Source organism: Chelonia mydas, chromosome 3, assembly GCF_015237465.2.
Source record: "Chelonia mydas isolate rCheMyd1 chromosome 3, rCheMyd1.pri.v2, whole genome shotgun sequence".
NCBI classification, from domain to species: domain Eukaryota; kingdom Metazoa; phylum Chordata; order Testudines; family Cheloniidae; genus Chelonia; species Chelonia mydas.
The window spans coordinates 40,552,897-40,566,760 of NC_057851.1; the positions used below are offsets into that span (position 1 = coordinate 40,552,897).

The 13,864-nt window shown below is 40.5% G+C and overlaps 1 protein-coding gene across 1 annotated transcript in view; it reads right to left on the reverse strand.

The window, feature by feature from the left end:
- CSMD1 (CUB and Sushi multiple domains 1) overlaps positions 1–13,864 on the reverse strand; it is a 1,979,019-nt gene that overhangs the window by 222,198 nt on the left and 1,742,957 nt on the right. The window contains exon 42 of the mRNA XM_037894193.2: positions 4,151–4,339. Coding sequence (XP_037750121.1) covers positions 4,151–4,339 — 189 coding nt within the window. The remainder of the gene's footprint in view (positions 1–4,150; positions 4,340–13,864) is intronic.

Sequence of the window (13,864 nt, forward strand, 5' to 3'; positions counted from 1 at the left end):
CCTGATGCCTCTCCTGAGTGCAATAGGTCTCTGGTGAGTGCGCTTCAGGTGGCCCAGTCTGCATTCCCTACTACTGTCTGTCACCATCCAGCACACACTAATTCCACAAGCATGATCTCCCTCACAGTTTCCCACATTTAGTGTGTGCTCCTGTATGGGCTATTCAGAAATCCATGCCCAGTTCTCTATTTTCATCCCATCATTGATGCACTTTGGGCTGGAGTCACTCTCTCACTTCCTAGGAAGGACACCTTCTCTCTCATAGGTCACAATGGTTGGAATCCAGCCACCCCTTCCCAATCCATGTGAGGGGATCCTCTGGGATGTCTTGTGTAACCATTCCCTGTAAGCTGTGAGAAAGAGACGGGCCTTGTCAATGGTGTCTACAAGCCACCCGACTGTTGAGTCCAGAGGTTATATTCTGGTATTGATTAGTGCTTCTATCTCCTACCTGGGATCAAGTGTCTTGATTCATAAATTCTTTTATTCCATCACTTCCATTACTCATGCTAGGTTTTGATATACAACACACAATATATTCCACTGAATAAATATATCCAATTTAGATGTTTTATAAAATGAATTTAAAGGATGTTTCCAAAGAAAAAAATTGGACCATTAAAATGCATTATATTGTACCAAATTACATGTTTTTAAAAATACGCAACAATTTCCAAGATATGATATATTCTCCATGGCTCTCAATTAAATCCCTCTAGACAGCTGCCCAGATGTTAACTAAACTGTGTATGCCATAGCAACTAGCAGCTGCTCAATGCATGGCAGCCTGCCATTCCTTCCTCTGAGTCCTACTACTCAGCCAATTCTCTTTGTTCAATTGTTTTTTTAAAAAAGTAACTGTGCCTGAGGCCTAGACTTTAATGGGGCCCTGCATTTACCTACTGTGCACATAAAGTAAAACAATTCAGCAGGACTATTCAAAAAGAAGGGAAATAAGTCATCTGTCTCTCTCAGGAAGCGAAGGAGTGAAGAAAAATCCAGGATCACGCCATTCATTATGTTAGCTCAAAATGACAACATAGCTAGTTTAAGTGTTTTATCGGAACATGGGGTTACCCATTAGATACCATCTGAAAAATAAGACAGACTTGAATGTTTAAAAAAATACTGTTGTGGGGCGGATAAAGTAATGGAGTAAATAGGATACGGACATATTTAAAAATAATCATGCACACTTTTTAGAGTAATAATCTGTAATGCTGCTCTCACTTAAATGTATCTTTTAAAGAAAGTGGATTGGTGTGTTATTCCCATCAAAGAAAATTCCTTCCTGAGTACAGTACATCTTTTAATGTGGCTCTATACGTATCTGCCTTCAAGGCTCTGTGAAGATCCTTTCTATTTAGCTATGCCTTTCCAATAATTTTGCTCTCATTTTTTTCCATCAGCTTTTCCATTTCAATATTTTTGGCAACTGGGGTACATTTTATTTTAATTATTAACTTTAAAATTGTACAGCCTCTCAGATGACTTCAATGACAATATAAATTAAATAAGAACATGAATCACTATTTTGCTGGGTAAAAGATGAGCAACTTCAAATCTAAAAAGTGCTTTTGTTTTGAGGCAAGACTTGAGTAGGGGAAGGTCAAAATCTATGGATTAATTCATTCAGAGATTAGGGAGATGGACAGTGCAAATGACTGAATAACATAGCATCTAATCACTAAACCCCCACCATTACCCCTGGACCTAGAACTGTGGAGCAGCGGTGATCCACCCATCCACTCACATGGGTACTAGGATCCATGCAACACTGACCTGCCCCAAGACCCGGGGGCTTGGGGAAGAAAGATATTCCAGGGAGGAAAGATATGGCATTGGGAAGAAAGTAATTCCAGCTAGCACTAGGACCAAAAGAAAGCAAAGATGGCCAGAACAAGTACAAGGAACCGTCTTAGCAGGTTCTACTGCAGAGACTGGTGGACACTGGTGATGTCATCAGGTTGCTTTCTACAGTTTTGAATCTGGGCATTCTCTACCCTGTGTTCACTATATGTTTGCTCCAACTTCCCCCTGCATCCTTCCTCACGCTATCGACACTTCAGCCTTCCCCCACCTGCCTTTAATATGTTCCTCCTCGTTTCCCTCTCCTGTCCAGTCCCTCTCTCAATACCCCCTTTCAATCTCCCCTTCTCCCTTCTTTTTTCTCTACTAGCTAATACCCTCTTCTTCCTAAACAAACCCCATCTAAATTTAAAAGTAAAATAAAAATGTGGCATTGACATGATGTTTCCCACCATCACATTGATCACTTTCTCTATATGCTTTAACCCTTTTCCCTACCCCTTTATCTGTCTTGTCTATTTAGACTGTAAGCTCTTTGGGGTAGGGACTGTCTACTATTCTATGTTTGTACAATAACTAGCACAATTGGGCCTCCCTCTCCGCTACTTACTAGGAACCATTGTCATACAAATAATAAATAATGATAATGGTAAAAAATGTTGAATTTCATTCCTTTAGAAGTTTAAACACAATGTTATTTAATTTCCTGTTTCCAACTGGATATTTTGCATGTCAAAAGGGAGAAAATGTTGGTCATTTTAATTGCTTTGCATTTCTCCAGGCAATTCATTCACTAATACTGGAATGGTATTTTAATTGTGTTGTTTCTTTGTAGTTCATTTGCATTCCATGAAAGGTACAATAACGTGCACTTCTCCTGTATGTTTAATTTGAGATTGCCATATATTTTAGTAATTTGAGGTAATTCAGGCTAACTACTCTGGAATTTTTAGTTGCTGAGGTTTTCACAATATTGAGTTTAAATGTCAAAATAAGGGAATAGTATAAGCTTCTCATCCTAAATCACTCTCTCTCTCTCTCTCTGTCTCACACACAACATGTATGCACCCATACAGGCTTACAAAACAGTTGCAGTTCAGGCATGGGGGCACTACTCAGAAAAATATAAATAAATACGTAAATTGAAAGCATCATTCACAGTGGTTAATTCACAATTTAGGAGTATAGGAATTGATATACTGGACGAGACCATTGGTCCATAGTTCACTTTTTTGTTTCTGATATTGGTCAGCATCAGCTACCCCAGAGGAAAGTCCAAGAGATTTCAGTAGGAAGTAATATAATCTGTCCCCATAAAGAGTTTCCTTCTAACTCCCAATAATCAGAGATTGGGTTATGCCCTAAAGCATGATGATTTCTCTCTTTTCCAGAACTCTTAATGGTCCATTCATCTAACTTCCTTAGGTCTCTCTGAAATTCCTCACACTCTTTTCCAGTCCTGCTTAACCTCAATAATTTTGGGTCATCTGCAAATTTTGTTGTCTGACTGATTGCTTACTTTTCCACATCATTAATATACTGAACACTGGTCCTATATGGAAGCTTGTGGAACCCACTGTAATCTTCTGCTATAATGAAAATTGACTGTTTATTCCTAGTCTTTGTTTTCTGTGTCTTACCCAGTTTCTTATTCATGACAATACTTTACTTCTCACACCATGACTACTTAGGGTTATCTACACAGGGACACTCAGGAAAATTACTCTGAACTAAAGGTGTGAATTTAAAGTGGATTTGTTAAACTAAATAAAGGTCACTTTAATTCAGAGTGCGTGTCCACACAGGACGCTTTAATGAATTCACTTTAAATTCACACCTTTAGTTAATCTGGATTAATTTTCCTGTGTGTCACTGTGTATTCAAGTCCTTAGGCCCTTTAGTATAATCTTGTGTGGGGCTTTGTCAAAGGCCTTTTTGTGCTTTCATCTTTCAGACAAAAGTTCTACTGTGGAACAATTGCTAACGTTTATGAAGTACACATTCCACTGGGGCACTAAGGAAACAGGAGCAGAACTTCAAGAAAGGAACACAAACTTCATTAAACAATTCAGCAACAGTTCTGAGGATCTCTTTCATGAGTGCCATTCATTCATGAAACTTCCCATAACTTCAGTGGCATCAATGTCAAGCCTTTAATGGGCATGTGAATTTGCTGCTAAGAGGGTTATAGAATTACAACTGATATTTTCACTAGAGTTGTCACTAGTGCAGCCTATGATAAAGATGTCACTTTTTAGGACAAGCTAAAGTAAACAAATACAAATAAAAATAGTAAGAGAGCAGCATGAGCTCTGACACTAAGATATCACCATAAAGTTACCTTCACATCTTGGGAAAAGGTAGTTCCAGTTCCTGTTGATCCCATGTTGGCAAGTGAGAACAGCGTGACCTATTAAAACATACCCAGGATAGCACTCAAATGATATTGATTGACCGACGCTGTAATCCGAGTTGACTATATATCCATTTAAAAAAGGAGGAGGATCTGGGCAGTTTTGTAACTCATAAGCTGGAAGAAAACAGAAATAAATATTAAACTAAAATAGATTATCTAATATTTTCTGAGTTAGATTAAGACTAGACGCCTAGTATCTCCAACAATAAGGGGACTGACACAATGTTATCAATGAGGAAAGAATCATCCATTTGGATATTCTGTGAGGAAAAAAAATCTAGGAGTCAGGTAGGATGACTCTTTCCAAGGGAAAGGGACTAGAAGGAACAGTCCATTTGAGGAGTTTGGAAAGGATCTTCAAGGAACCTGTGTTGGGAGGCTGGGCAAAATAATCAGTGCAGGGCTTGTGTGTTTAAGGACCCCACAAGCTTTTTGGTGATTCTATCCCCTTTACGTCTTTGTACAAGCCAAACATTTGTTCTGGAGTGACTGCATTAGGCATTTGCAGTTACCACATATTTAAAAGAAGGAAATTTCATAGGATGCCTTCTTACTATTTTGGCCCTTTTTAAAGTAAGTGTTATATTAAATCCTTTGCTTGGGCATAGGCTAGGTATGATCCAATAAGTATTTTGTAAGGCTCCCTAACTCTAGCCTGTCAATGATTTACAGCAGATAATTGCAGACTAGGATACTATATTAAACCTTTATTTACTTTGCATTTTATTTCTCTGCTACAAACATAGCCTACTTTCTGCGTTCTAATGAGCTGATTAATTGGTACTGTGACAATATTTTTACCATAGTATACAAAGGCACAAAATTATATAATTTATTAGATTAAAGAGGCATATGAATAACTAGTTTAATAAATTAACAATATATGTGTACACATAATTTAAAAAGAGTATGAGCAAACTAAGATCTATGTTACCACTAGAAGCAATCAAACTGAAGACATATGGCATTCCATGGCTTTACATAGCAAAAACTCTTAATAATATTAACAGACAAATCTTACATCTCCACAGTCTGCTTTTCTAATATTATTTTCCGATATACACTAAAATAATGTTACTTCAAAAATTAAACATTACAGAACTCACAAAATACATTGAACCTATTCATATACAGGAAACAATATGCTTCACATTCACTGAGCAAAGGTACACAAACTTTCATAAAAGAAGCACTGGGTATCAATACTATGTGGCTTTAATTAGTCTTATTTACAGAATTAACAAACATAGACTGATTTTTTTTTAAATTTGAGTGTCTAACATTTCCAATGAGATAAGGGTACTCAGGATCCATGAACTTCAGGCTACATATTGGTGTCCACATTTGAAAATGTTGGTCTGATTCTATTTCTCCTTGCAAAGGTAGCACATGAGACCACTGCCTCAGATATAATTTCATCACCCTTGAAATCTGGGGCAAATTATTTGTCGTACAGGATTTCACTGAAGGACCTACATAATTCTGCATAATTTCCTTTTAATATAATTTTGGACCTGGTGAACCTGTGACAGAATTTCCTCATGGCTATGTGTGAAGCTTTAAAACCTTGATAATGCCTTAAATGGTATTTTAAAATAATTATGAAGCTTTTAATGCCCCTCTGATTTAGAAACTTACTCCATGTACCACATAAAAAGACACGAAAAAACTCTCAATAACTGATCAGAGAACCCCCCTTCAAATATATATACCTAGAGAGAGACAGTATGACTTTCAAATGTATTCTCCTTTCAGATGGCTCAAACAGAATCAAGAGGGTATTAGTGCTCCTCAAACAAGTCTCACTTACTTAGAAAAAAAAATTTCTAAGGTCCAGATCCTCCGAGGTATTTAGACACCTAACTCTCACTGATTTTTTTTTTTTGCCTCTGTCTTCATGAACAAGGTCAGCTCCCCGACTGCTGCACTGGGCAGCACAGCATGGGGAGGAGGTGACCAGCCCTCTGTGGAGAAAGAAGTGGTTTGGAACTATTTAGAAAAGCTGGACAAGCACAAGTCCAAGGCTAGATGCGCTGCATCCGAGAGTGCTAAAGGAGTTGGCAGATGTGATTGTGGAGCCATTGGCCATTTTCTTTGAAAACTCATGGCGATCGGTGGAGGTCCTGGATGACTGGAAAAAGGCTAATGTAGTGCCCATCTTTAAAAAAGGGAAGGAGGAGGATCCGGGGAACTACAGGCCAGTCAGCCTCACCTCAGTCCCTGGAAAAATCATGGAGCAGGTCCTCAAGGAATCAATTCTGAAGCACTTAGAGGAGAGGAAAGTGATCAGGAACAGTCAGCATGGATTCATCAAGAACAAGTCATGCCTGACTATCTAATTTCCTTCTATGACACGATAACTGGGTCTGTGGATGAGGGGAAAGCAGTGGACATGTTATTCCTTGACTTTAGCAAAGCTTTTGACACGGTCTCCCACAGTATTCTTGCCAGCAAATTAAAGAAATATGGGCTATATGAATGGACTATAATGTGGATAGAAAGCTGGCTAGATCGTCGGGCTCAACGGGTAGTGATCAATGGCTCCATGACTAATTGGCAGCCAGTATCAAGTGGAGTGCCCCAAGGGTCGGTCCTCAGGCCGGTTTTGTTCAATGTCTTCATTAATGATCTGGAGGATGGCATGGATTGTACCCTCAGCAAGTTTGCAGAGGACACTAAACTGGAAGGAGAGGTAGATACGCTGGAGGGTCGGGATAGGATTCAGAGGGACCTAGACAAATTAGAGGATTGGGCCAAAAGAAATCTGATGAGGTTCAACAAGGACAAGTGCAGAGTCCTACACTTAGGGCGGAAGAATCCCATGCACGGCTACAGACTAGGGACCGAATGGCTAGGCAGCAGTTCTGCAGAAAAGGACCTACGGGTTACAGTGGACGAGAAGCTGGATAGGAGTCAGTGTGCCCTTGTTGCCAAGAAGGCTAACAGCATTTTGGGCTGTAAGTAGGAGCATTGCTAGCAGATCGAGGGACGTGATTGTTCCCCTCTATTCGGCATTGGTGAGGCCTCATCTGGAGTACTGTGTCTAGTTCTGGGCCCCACACTACAAGAAGGATGTGGAAAAATTGGAGAGGGTCCAGCGGAGGGCAACAAAAATGATCAGGGGACTGGAACACATGACTTATGAGGAGAGGCTGAGGGAACTGGGATTGTTTAGTCTGTGGAAGAGAAGAGTGAGGGGGGATTTGATAGCTGTGTTCAACTACCTGAAAGGGGGTTCCAAAGAGGGTGGATCTAGACTGTTCTCAGTGGCAGCAGATGACAGAACAAGGAGTAATGGTCTCAAGTTGCAGTGGGGGAGTTTTATGTTGGATATTAGGAAAACCTTTTTCACTAGGAGGGTGGTGAAGCACTGGAATGTGTTACCTGGGGAGGTGGTGGAATCTCCTTCCTTTGAGGTTTTTAAGATCAGACTTGACAAAGCCCTGGCTGGGATGATTTAATTGGGGATTGGTCCTGCTTTGAGGAGGGGGTTGGACTAGATGACCTCCTGAGGTCCCTTCCAACCCTGATATTCTATGATTCTATGATTTATTTGATTTCAATAGGAGTTATGTGTAGGGTTGCCAATGCTCTAATCGCAAAAAAACGAACACCCTTGCCCCTAGGTCCCACCCCTTCTCCGAGGCCCCATCCCATATCCACTCCACCCCCCTCCCTCCATCACTTGCTCTCCCCCACCATCACTCATTTGTACTGGACTGGGGCAGCAGGTTGAGGTGTAGGGTCTGGGATGGGGCCAGAAATGAGGAGTTCAGGCTTTGGGCTGGGACAGGGGGTTGGGGCCAGGGATGAGGGGTTTGGGATGCAGGAGAGGAACCTGGGCTGGGGTTGAGGGGTTCGGAGTGTGGGAGCTAGGGCAGGGCTGGGGCCAGGGGTTGAGGTGAGGGAGGGGGATGAGGGATTTGGGATGCAAGAGGGGGCTCCGGGCTGGGACAGGGGTGCTGGAGGGTGTGTAGGCTCCCGGAGGGAGTTTGTGTGTGGGAGGGGACTCAGGGCTGGGGTTGGGGTGCAAGAGGGGGTGCAGGATGCAGGCTCCAGGAGAGATTTTGGGTGCAGGAAGGGACTCAGGGCTGGGATTGGGGTGCAGGAAAGGATGTGGGCTCTGGGAGGGGACTCAGGGCTGTGGTGCCAGGAGGGGATTCGGGGTGCAGGCTCCAGCCAGATGGTGCTTACCTCAGGCTGCTCCCACTCGGTGGCACAGCAGGGCTAAGGCAGGCACCCTGCCTGCCCTGGCTCCACCTTGCTCCTGGAAGTGGCTGGCATGTCCGGCTCCTAGGCGCAGGGGCAGCCAGGCACCGCCCCTTCAGGTCCCATTGGCTGCGGTTCCTGGCCAATGGGAGCTGCGGAGTCAGCACTTGGCAGCGCACCGAACTTCACTAATTGCCCCTGCACCTAGGAGCCACAGAGCCATGCCTGCCACTTCCGGGTGCTGCATGGAGCCAGGGCAGCCGGGGACCCTGCTTTAGCCTTCCTGCACCTCCAACTAGTCTTTTAATGGCCCAGTTAGCGGCGGTGACCATAGCCTCCAGGGTCAAACACCAGACGCCTGGCAAACCTAGTTATGCGTCTAAATACCCTTGAGGATCTAGGCCAAACTGTCTAATAAGGCCTAATGACCCAGATTTTTCACTGGTTTAAATCAATATAGCTCCAGAACAGAGCTTCACCAATTCAACGTAGCTTGAGGTTTAAAGTATCAATTTAAAGTAAGTATCAAATGAAAATCTGGCCGACTATAATACTACAAAGTGTGAACATAACAAAAGGCCCATAATATTCTGTCTGAACATGTTTTCAGTTCAACACTTAATTCCCGCTGTTATAGTAACAGAAGTAACTACCGTCATTTATAAAGGGGGCTCTTAGATAATCAGGACAAGCAGTTTTTAACTTTTTCTCTTGTGGGAAACACAAACGTTTGATTGAGGAAAAAAGTAACAACACTCTGGATTGCCAATGACATTTATCTGGATGCCCAACTATACAGTACCTCACTCACAGCAAGACGTCCACATTTTGAAGTGCTTTTTTTTTTTTTAATGATGGAGTATGTTAACACACCTGATGGAGGCTTTCACAGTATGTAATTTGACGCAAATTTGCAGATTCCTATAACGCTCTCTATGTCATCCAATAAGAGACGTTGTCATTGCAGCACCAATGCAATAAACTGTGGTGGTTTATATTTGTTTGAGTGGCAACTTTTTCATGTTATCTGCACCAATTATGTTTTATAGTGACTGCACCTATTAGAGCAGCAAACACTTAATGGCAACAATTGTTTACACATTAATGCAATTATCTACATTGTAATCATTGTAGTCACATGTTCATCAAAAATGTGAGATTTTCACATTCCAGAAAGCAAAAGAGATATTGTTTTTAAATTATCAAACTATGTAAGTCACCAGGGCCCGAGGAAATACATCCTAGAATACTCAAGGAGCTGTCTGAGGAGAGATCTGAGCCATTAGCGATTATCTTCAAAGAGTCATGGAAGACGGGAGAGATTCCAGAGGACTGGAAAAGGGCAAATATAGTGCCAATCTACAAGAAGGGGAATAAGGACAACCTGGGGAATTACAGACCAGTCATCTTAACTCAGGTATCTAATAGCTTTCTTTAACAGGGTAACAAGCCTTGGAGCTGGGAGTGGGGGAAAGCAGTAGATGCGGTATTTCTTCACTTTAGTAATACTTTTGATACTGTCTCACATAACCTTCTCATAAACAAAGTAGGGAAATACAACCTAGATGGAGCTTCTGTAGGGTGGGTGCATAACTGGTTGGAAAACCATTCCTAGAGAGTGGTTATCACTGGTTCACAGTCATGATGGAAGAGCATAATGAGTGGGGTCCCGCAATGATCAGTTCTGAGTCCCGTTCTGTACAATATCTTTATTAATGATTTAGATAATGACAGAGAAAGTACACTTATAAAGTCTGTGGATGTGGGAGGGGTTGCAAGTACTTTGGAGGGTAGGATTAAAGTTCAAAATGATCTGTAGAAATTATCTGAAGTAAATAGGAGGAAATTCAATAAAGACAAATGCAACTTTCTCCACTTAGGAAGGAACAATCAGTTGCAGACATACAAAATGGGAAATGACTGCCTAGGAAGGACTACTGCAGAAAGGGATCTGGGGGTTATAGTGGATCAAAACCTAAATGAGTGAATGGTGTAACACTGTTGCAAAAGAAAAGCAAACAGCATTCTGGGATGCATTAGCAGGAGTGTCGTAAGCAAGACACAAGAAGTAATTCTTCTGCTCTACTCCACTCTGATTAGGCCTCAACTGGAGTATTGTGTCCACTTTTGGGAGCCACATTTCAGGAAAGATGTGGACAAATTGGAGAAAGTCCAGAGAAAAGCAACAAAATCAATTAAAGGTCTAGAAAATGTGACCTCTGAAGGAAGGGTGAAAAAACTGAGTTTGTTTAGTCTGGAGAAGAGAAGACTGAAGGAGGACATGATAACAGTTTTCCAGTACAGAAAATTTTTTACAAGAAGGAGGGGGAAAATATTTCTCATTAACCTCTGCAGGTAGGGCAAGAAGCAATGAGCTTAAATTGCAGCAATGGCAGTTTAGCTTGGACATTGGGAAAAACTTCCTAACTGTCAATGTAATTAAGCTGTGGAATAAACTGTCTAGAGAAGTTGTGAAATCTCCATCACTGGAGATTTTTAACAGCAAGTTAGACAAACACCTGTCAGGGATGGTCTAGATAATACTTAGTCCTGTCCTGAGTGCAAGGGGCAGGACTTGAAGACCTCTTGAGTTCCCTTCCAGTCCTACAATTCCATGTTTCTATGATTCCATATAATGGTAAAATCCTTTAGAAAAGAATGTATAATGAATTTACCAAGAGCACCAGTAGAGAAGCTCCTTTTAGATATACCTCTTTATAAAAAATACCATTAATGATATCTAATATTTAATATAGGGGTTTATATCTTCAAAGTACTACAAAAACATTAGCCAATTAAACAAATTTAATTAATTAATAAAATAGAATGTAGTTAATATATGCAGAGACAGGTTTCATACATTGCAATTGCGATACAAAGATATATTTCAAATAATATTTTTTATATTATAGATGATGTTTCTTCACCATATTTGTATGTTAAGAAATAGTTCTATGTGGGGAAAAGGATAACAATTTTGCTAAAATGGAACATAGGATCAGTCAGACCCACAGCATCTATATATTCTGGTTAAGGTAATAATACCTTCCTGTCTTTGATTACAGAGATTCAGAATGCCCTGCCCTTTCACAAAATATCCAATTTACAATTAGATAATATTGCTGTCAAAATATAAGTTCAAAGAGTGATTATCCAAGCATATTTTACATTAACACTTGCCATAAAGCTTAAACTGTTAAAAATACAATAATAAAGGTGAAGTACCCATTCTTGAATGTTTTTCCCCCCCAAGTCATTCTCTGGAGGACTTTATGACATATACATGTTTAACTTACTGTAGTTAATACTGACACCAACTAATCAAGCAAGTGATTTAAGCATGTGTTTAAGTCTTGTCCAACATCACCCGGGAAGGCAAGTGGGACAGTTAGGAATAGAACCCAGCCCTCCTGCTTCCCAGTTTAGTAGCTAAAACACAGGAAGACGTTCTTTCCCTTTTGCAATGTCTCTGGGGAATATAGTGAGGCCCAGCACAGAATCTAGATTGAGGTTCTTAGGTGAGTGTTCTTAGGTGAGGAATCATGAGCTGTAAGTAAGACAATACGTTTCCATCAGTTCTTTTCCTTTAAGGCACCTCTGCAAATCTTTCCAGAGATAAAGGGAGATTTGAGCAATTTTGAATCTTTTATGATTTCTGGAACTTAGAATGCCCATTGTTATTTTCTGCTAGATAGAGCCCATCATTTTCAGTGTGGTCAAACGATATTATGTATGTAGATGAGTGTGTTTGAGAAAGAGGGAGCATACACTAGGTATATCTTTTGTGGCTGTCTCCTGCAGCACTTTTGATCCCCGGAGTAACAAGATGAGATCCCCACCCCATCTTTGGCTTCTTTATACCACATAAAAGGACTTTCCCAGACCTGAAAAGAGCTCTGTGTAAACTCAAAGTTTGTCTCTCTCACTAACAGAAGTTGGCCCAATAAAAGAAATTACCTCACCCACCTTGTCTCTCTTTAGATCCCTGACACTCTTCTCCACCTCTAGATTGTGGCTTACCCTCCAGCAACTATTCAGACCTCAGGATCCTTAATACTACGGTAGTGGGGTTTTGCTTGAATACTTTAAAAACCAAACTCTTCTTAAATTGTATTATTATGAAAAGGCATCTAAATTCATAAATCTCCCCTCCCCAATCTTCCCCCTCTCCCTTTTTGCATTTCTGTAGTTAGAAATGGCACTTTCTTTCATTCAGGAAGAGGGAGGACACTTTTCTCTTACCCCAAGAGCTTTTATTGCATGGCCAAATGTAATCAAGAGTACATTTGTGAGTTAAGAGTATCTGAAATTCCTCAGTTTAAATAAATATGCTAATTGCCCTTGCAGCCACCTCTTTAATATACAGTACATATTCTCGCGGACATTCCAATTAGTTGGTAAATGCCTTTATTGTCATAGACTCTTCATTTGCCTGTCTTTCTTGTCCTTTTTGTAAGGGTATATCAATTTCATTTCATTCTGTCAGAAAGGTCATATTTTTAATTTATATAACTTTCTGCCAGTGATACTGTATTACGGCAGCCATATCAACCAATAACGTTTTTGACCTCTGTAAAGACTTATAAATCAATGACATGGTTTATAAATCAGATCTACAATTTAACTTAAAAGTCACTAGTATGACAAAAATGAGCCACATAATTCATAGACAGTTTCATGATTTATTAATTAGGCATATAATTTATAAATCACATATTGGTGCTCAGCAATCCAATTCTTGACTTATAAATCAGTATTATAGTGTCTTGAGGTGAAAACCATTCACACAATGGAGCTGAGGACATCACCTATAACGGAAAGCGTTAGGCCACTTTAATTATAGGATGGCTGTTTTCAATTGCTTATAAGGTTTCCAAACTTTAAACATTCAGTATGAGAGCTTCCATGCCAAGTGTGTTCCTCAGGCCTTTTTTTTTTTTTTTTTTTTTTGGTATAAATAGTTCAGCCATTTCCAAGAATGAAGTTAGGGAAAAATATTTTTTTGTGCTCATATTATGCCCTAAGCATTACACTGAAAAGTTGCAATATCCCTATGCGTTACAGCAGGGACTTGAAATTTAGCGGAGGAATTGCTCTGATGTTAGGCATGTGCATTGTACTAGCCGTGTAAAAGTTCACCCACATTTGGCCACAGTATAAGCCCCTGAAAAATCTTAGCTTTCACATGTTCAGTAGAAGTTTGTTGCAGACTGGCAGCTAAATTCTCGGAGGATTCCATCTATACCAACCATGCTCAACCCCCTCTTATCTCCTATGTGACAACCAGACCACACATGTGCCGTCCTCACAAAAGACTTTTGCAAAATATGCTGTAACCCCTTGCATCAGAAACAGTCAGGTTTCTTGCCTTTAATTTCACCTTCCAAACTGTATGAAATAGTGTGAATTTGTTTTCCTAAGGAATCAGAC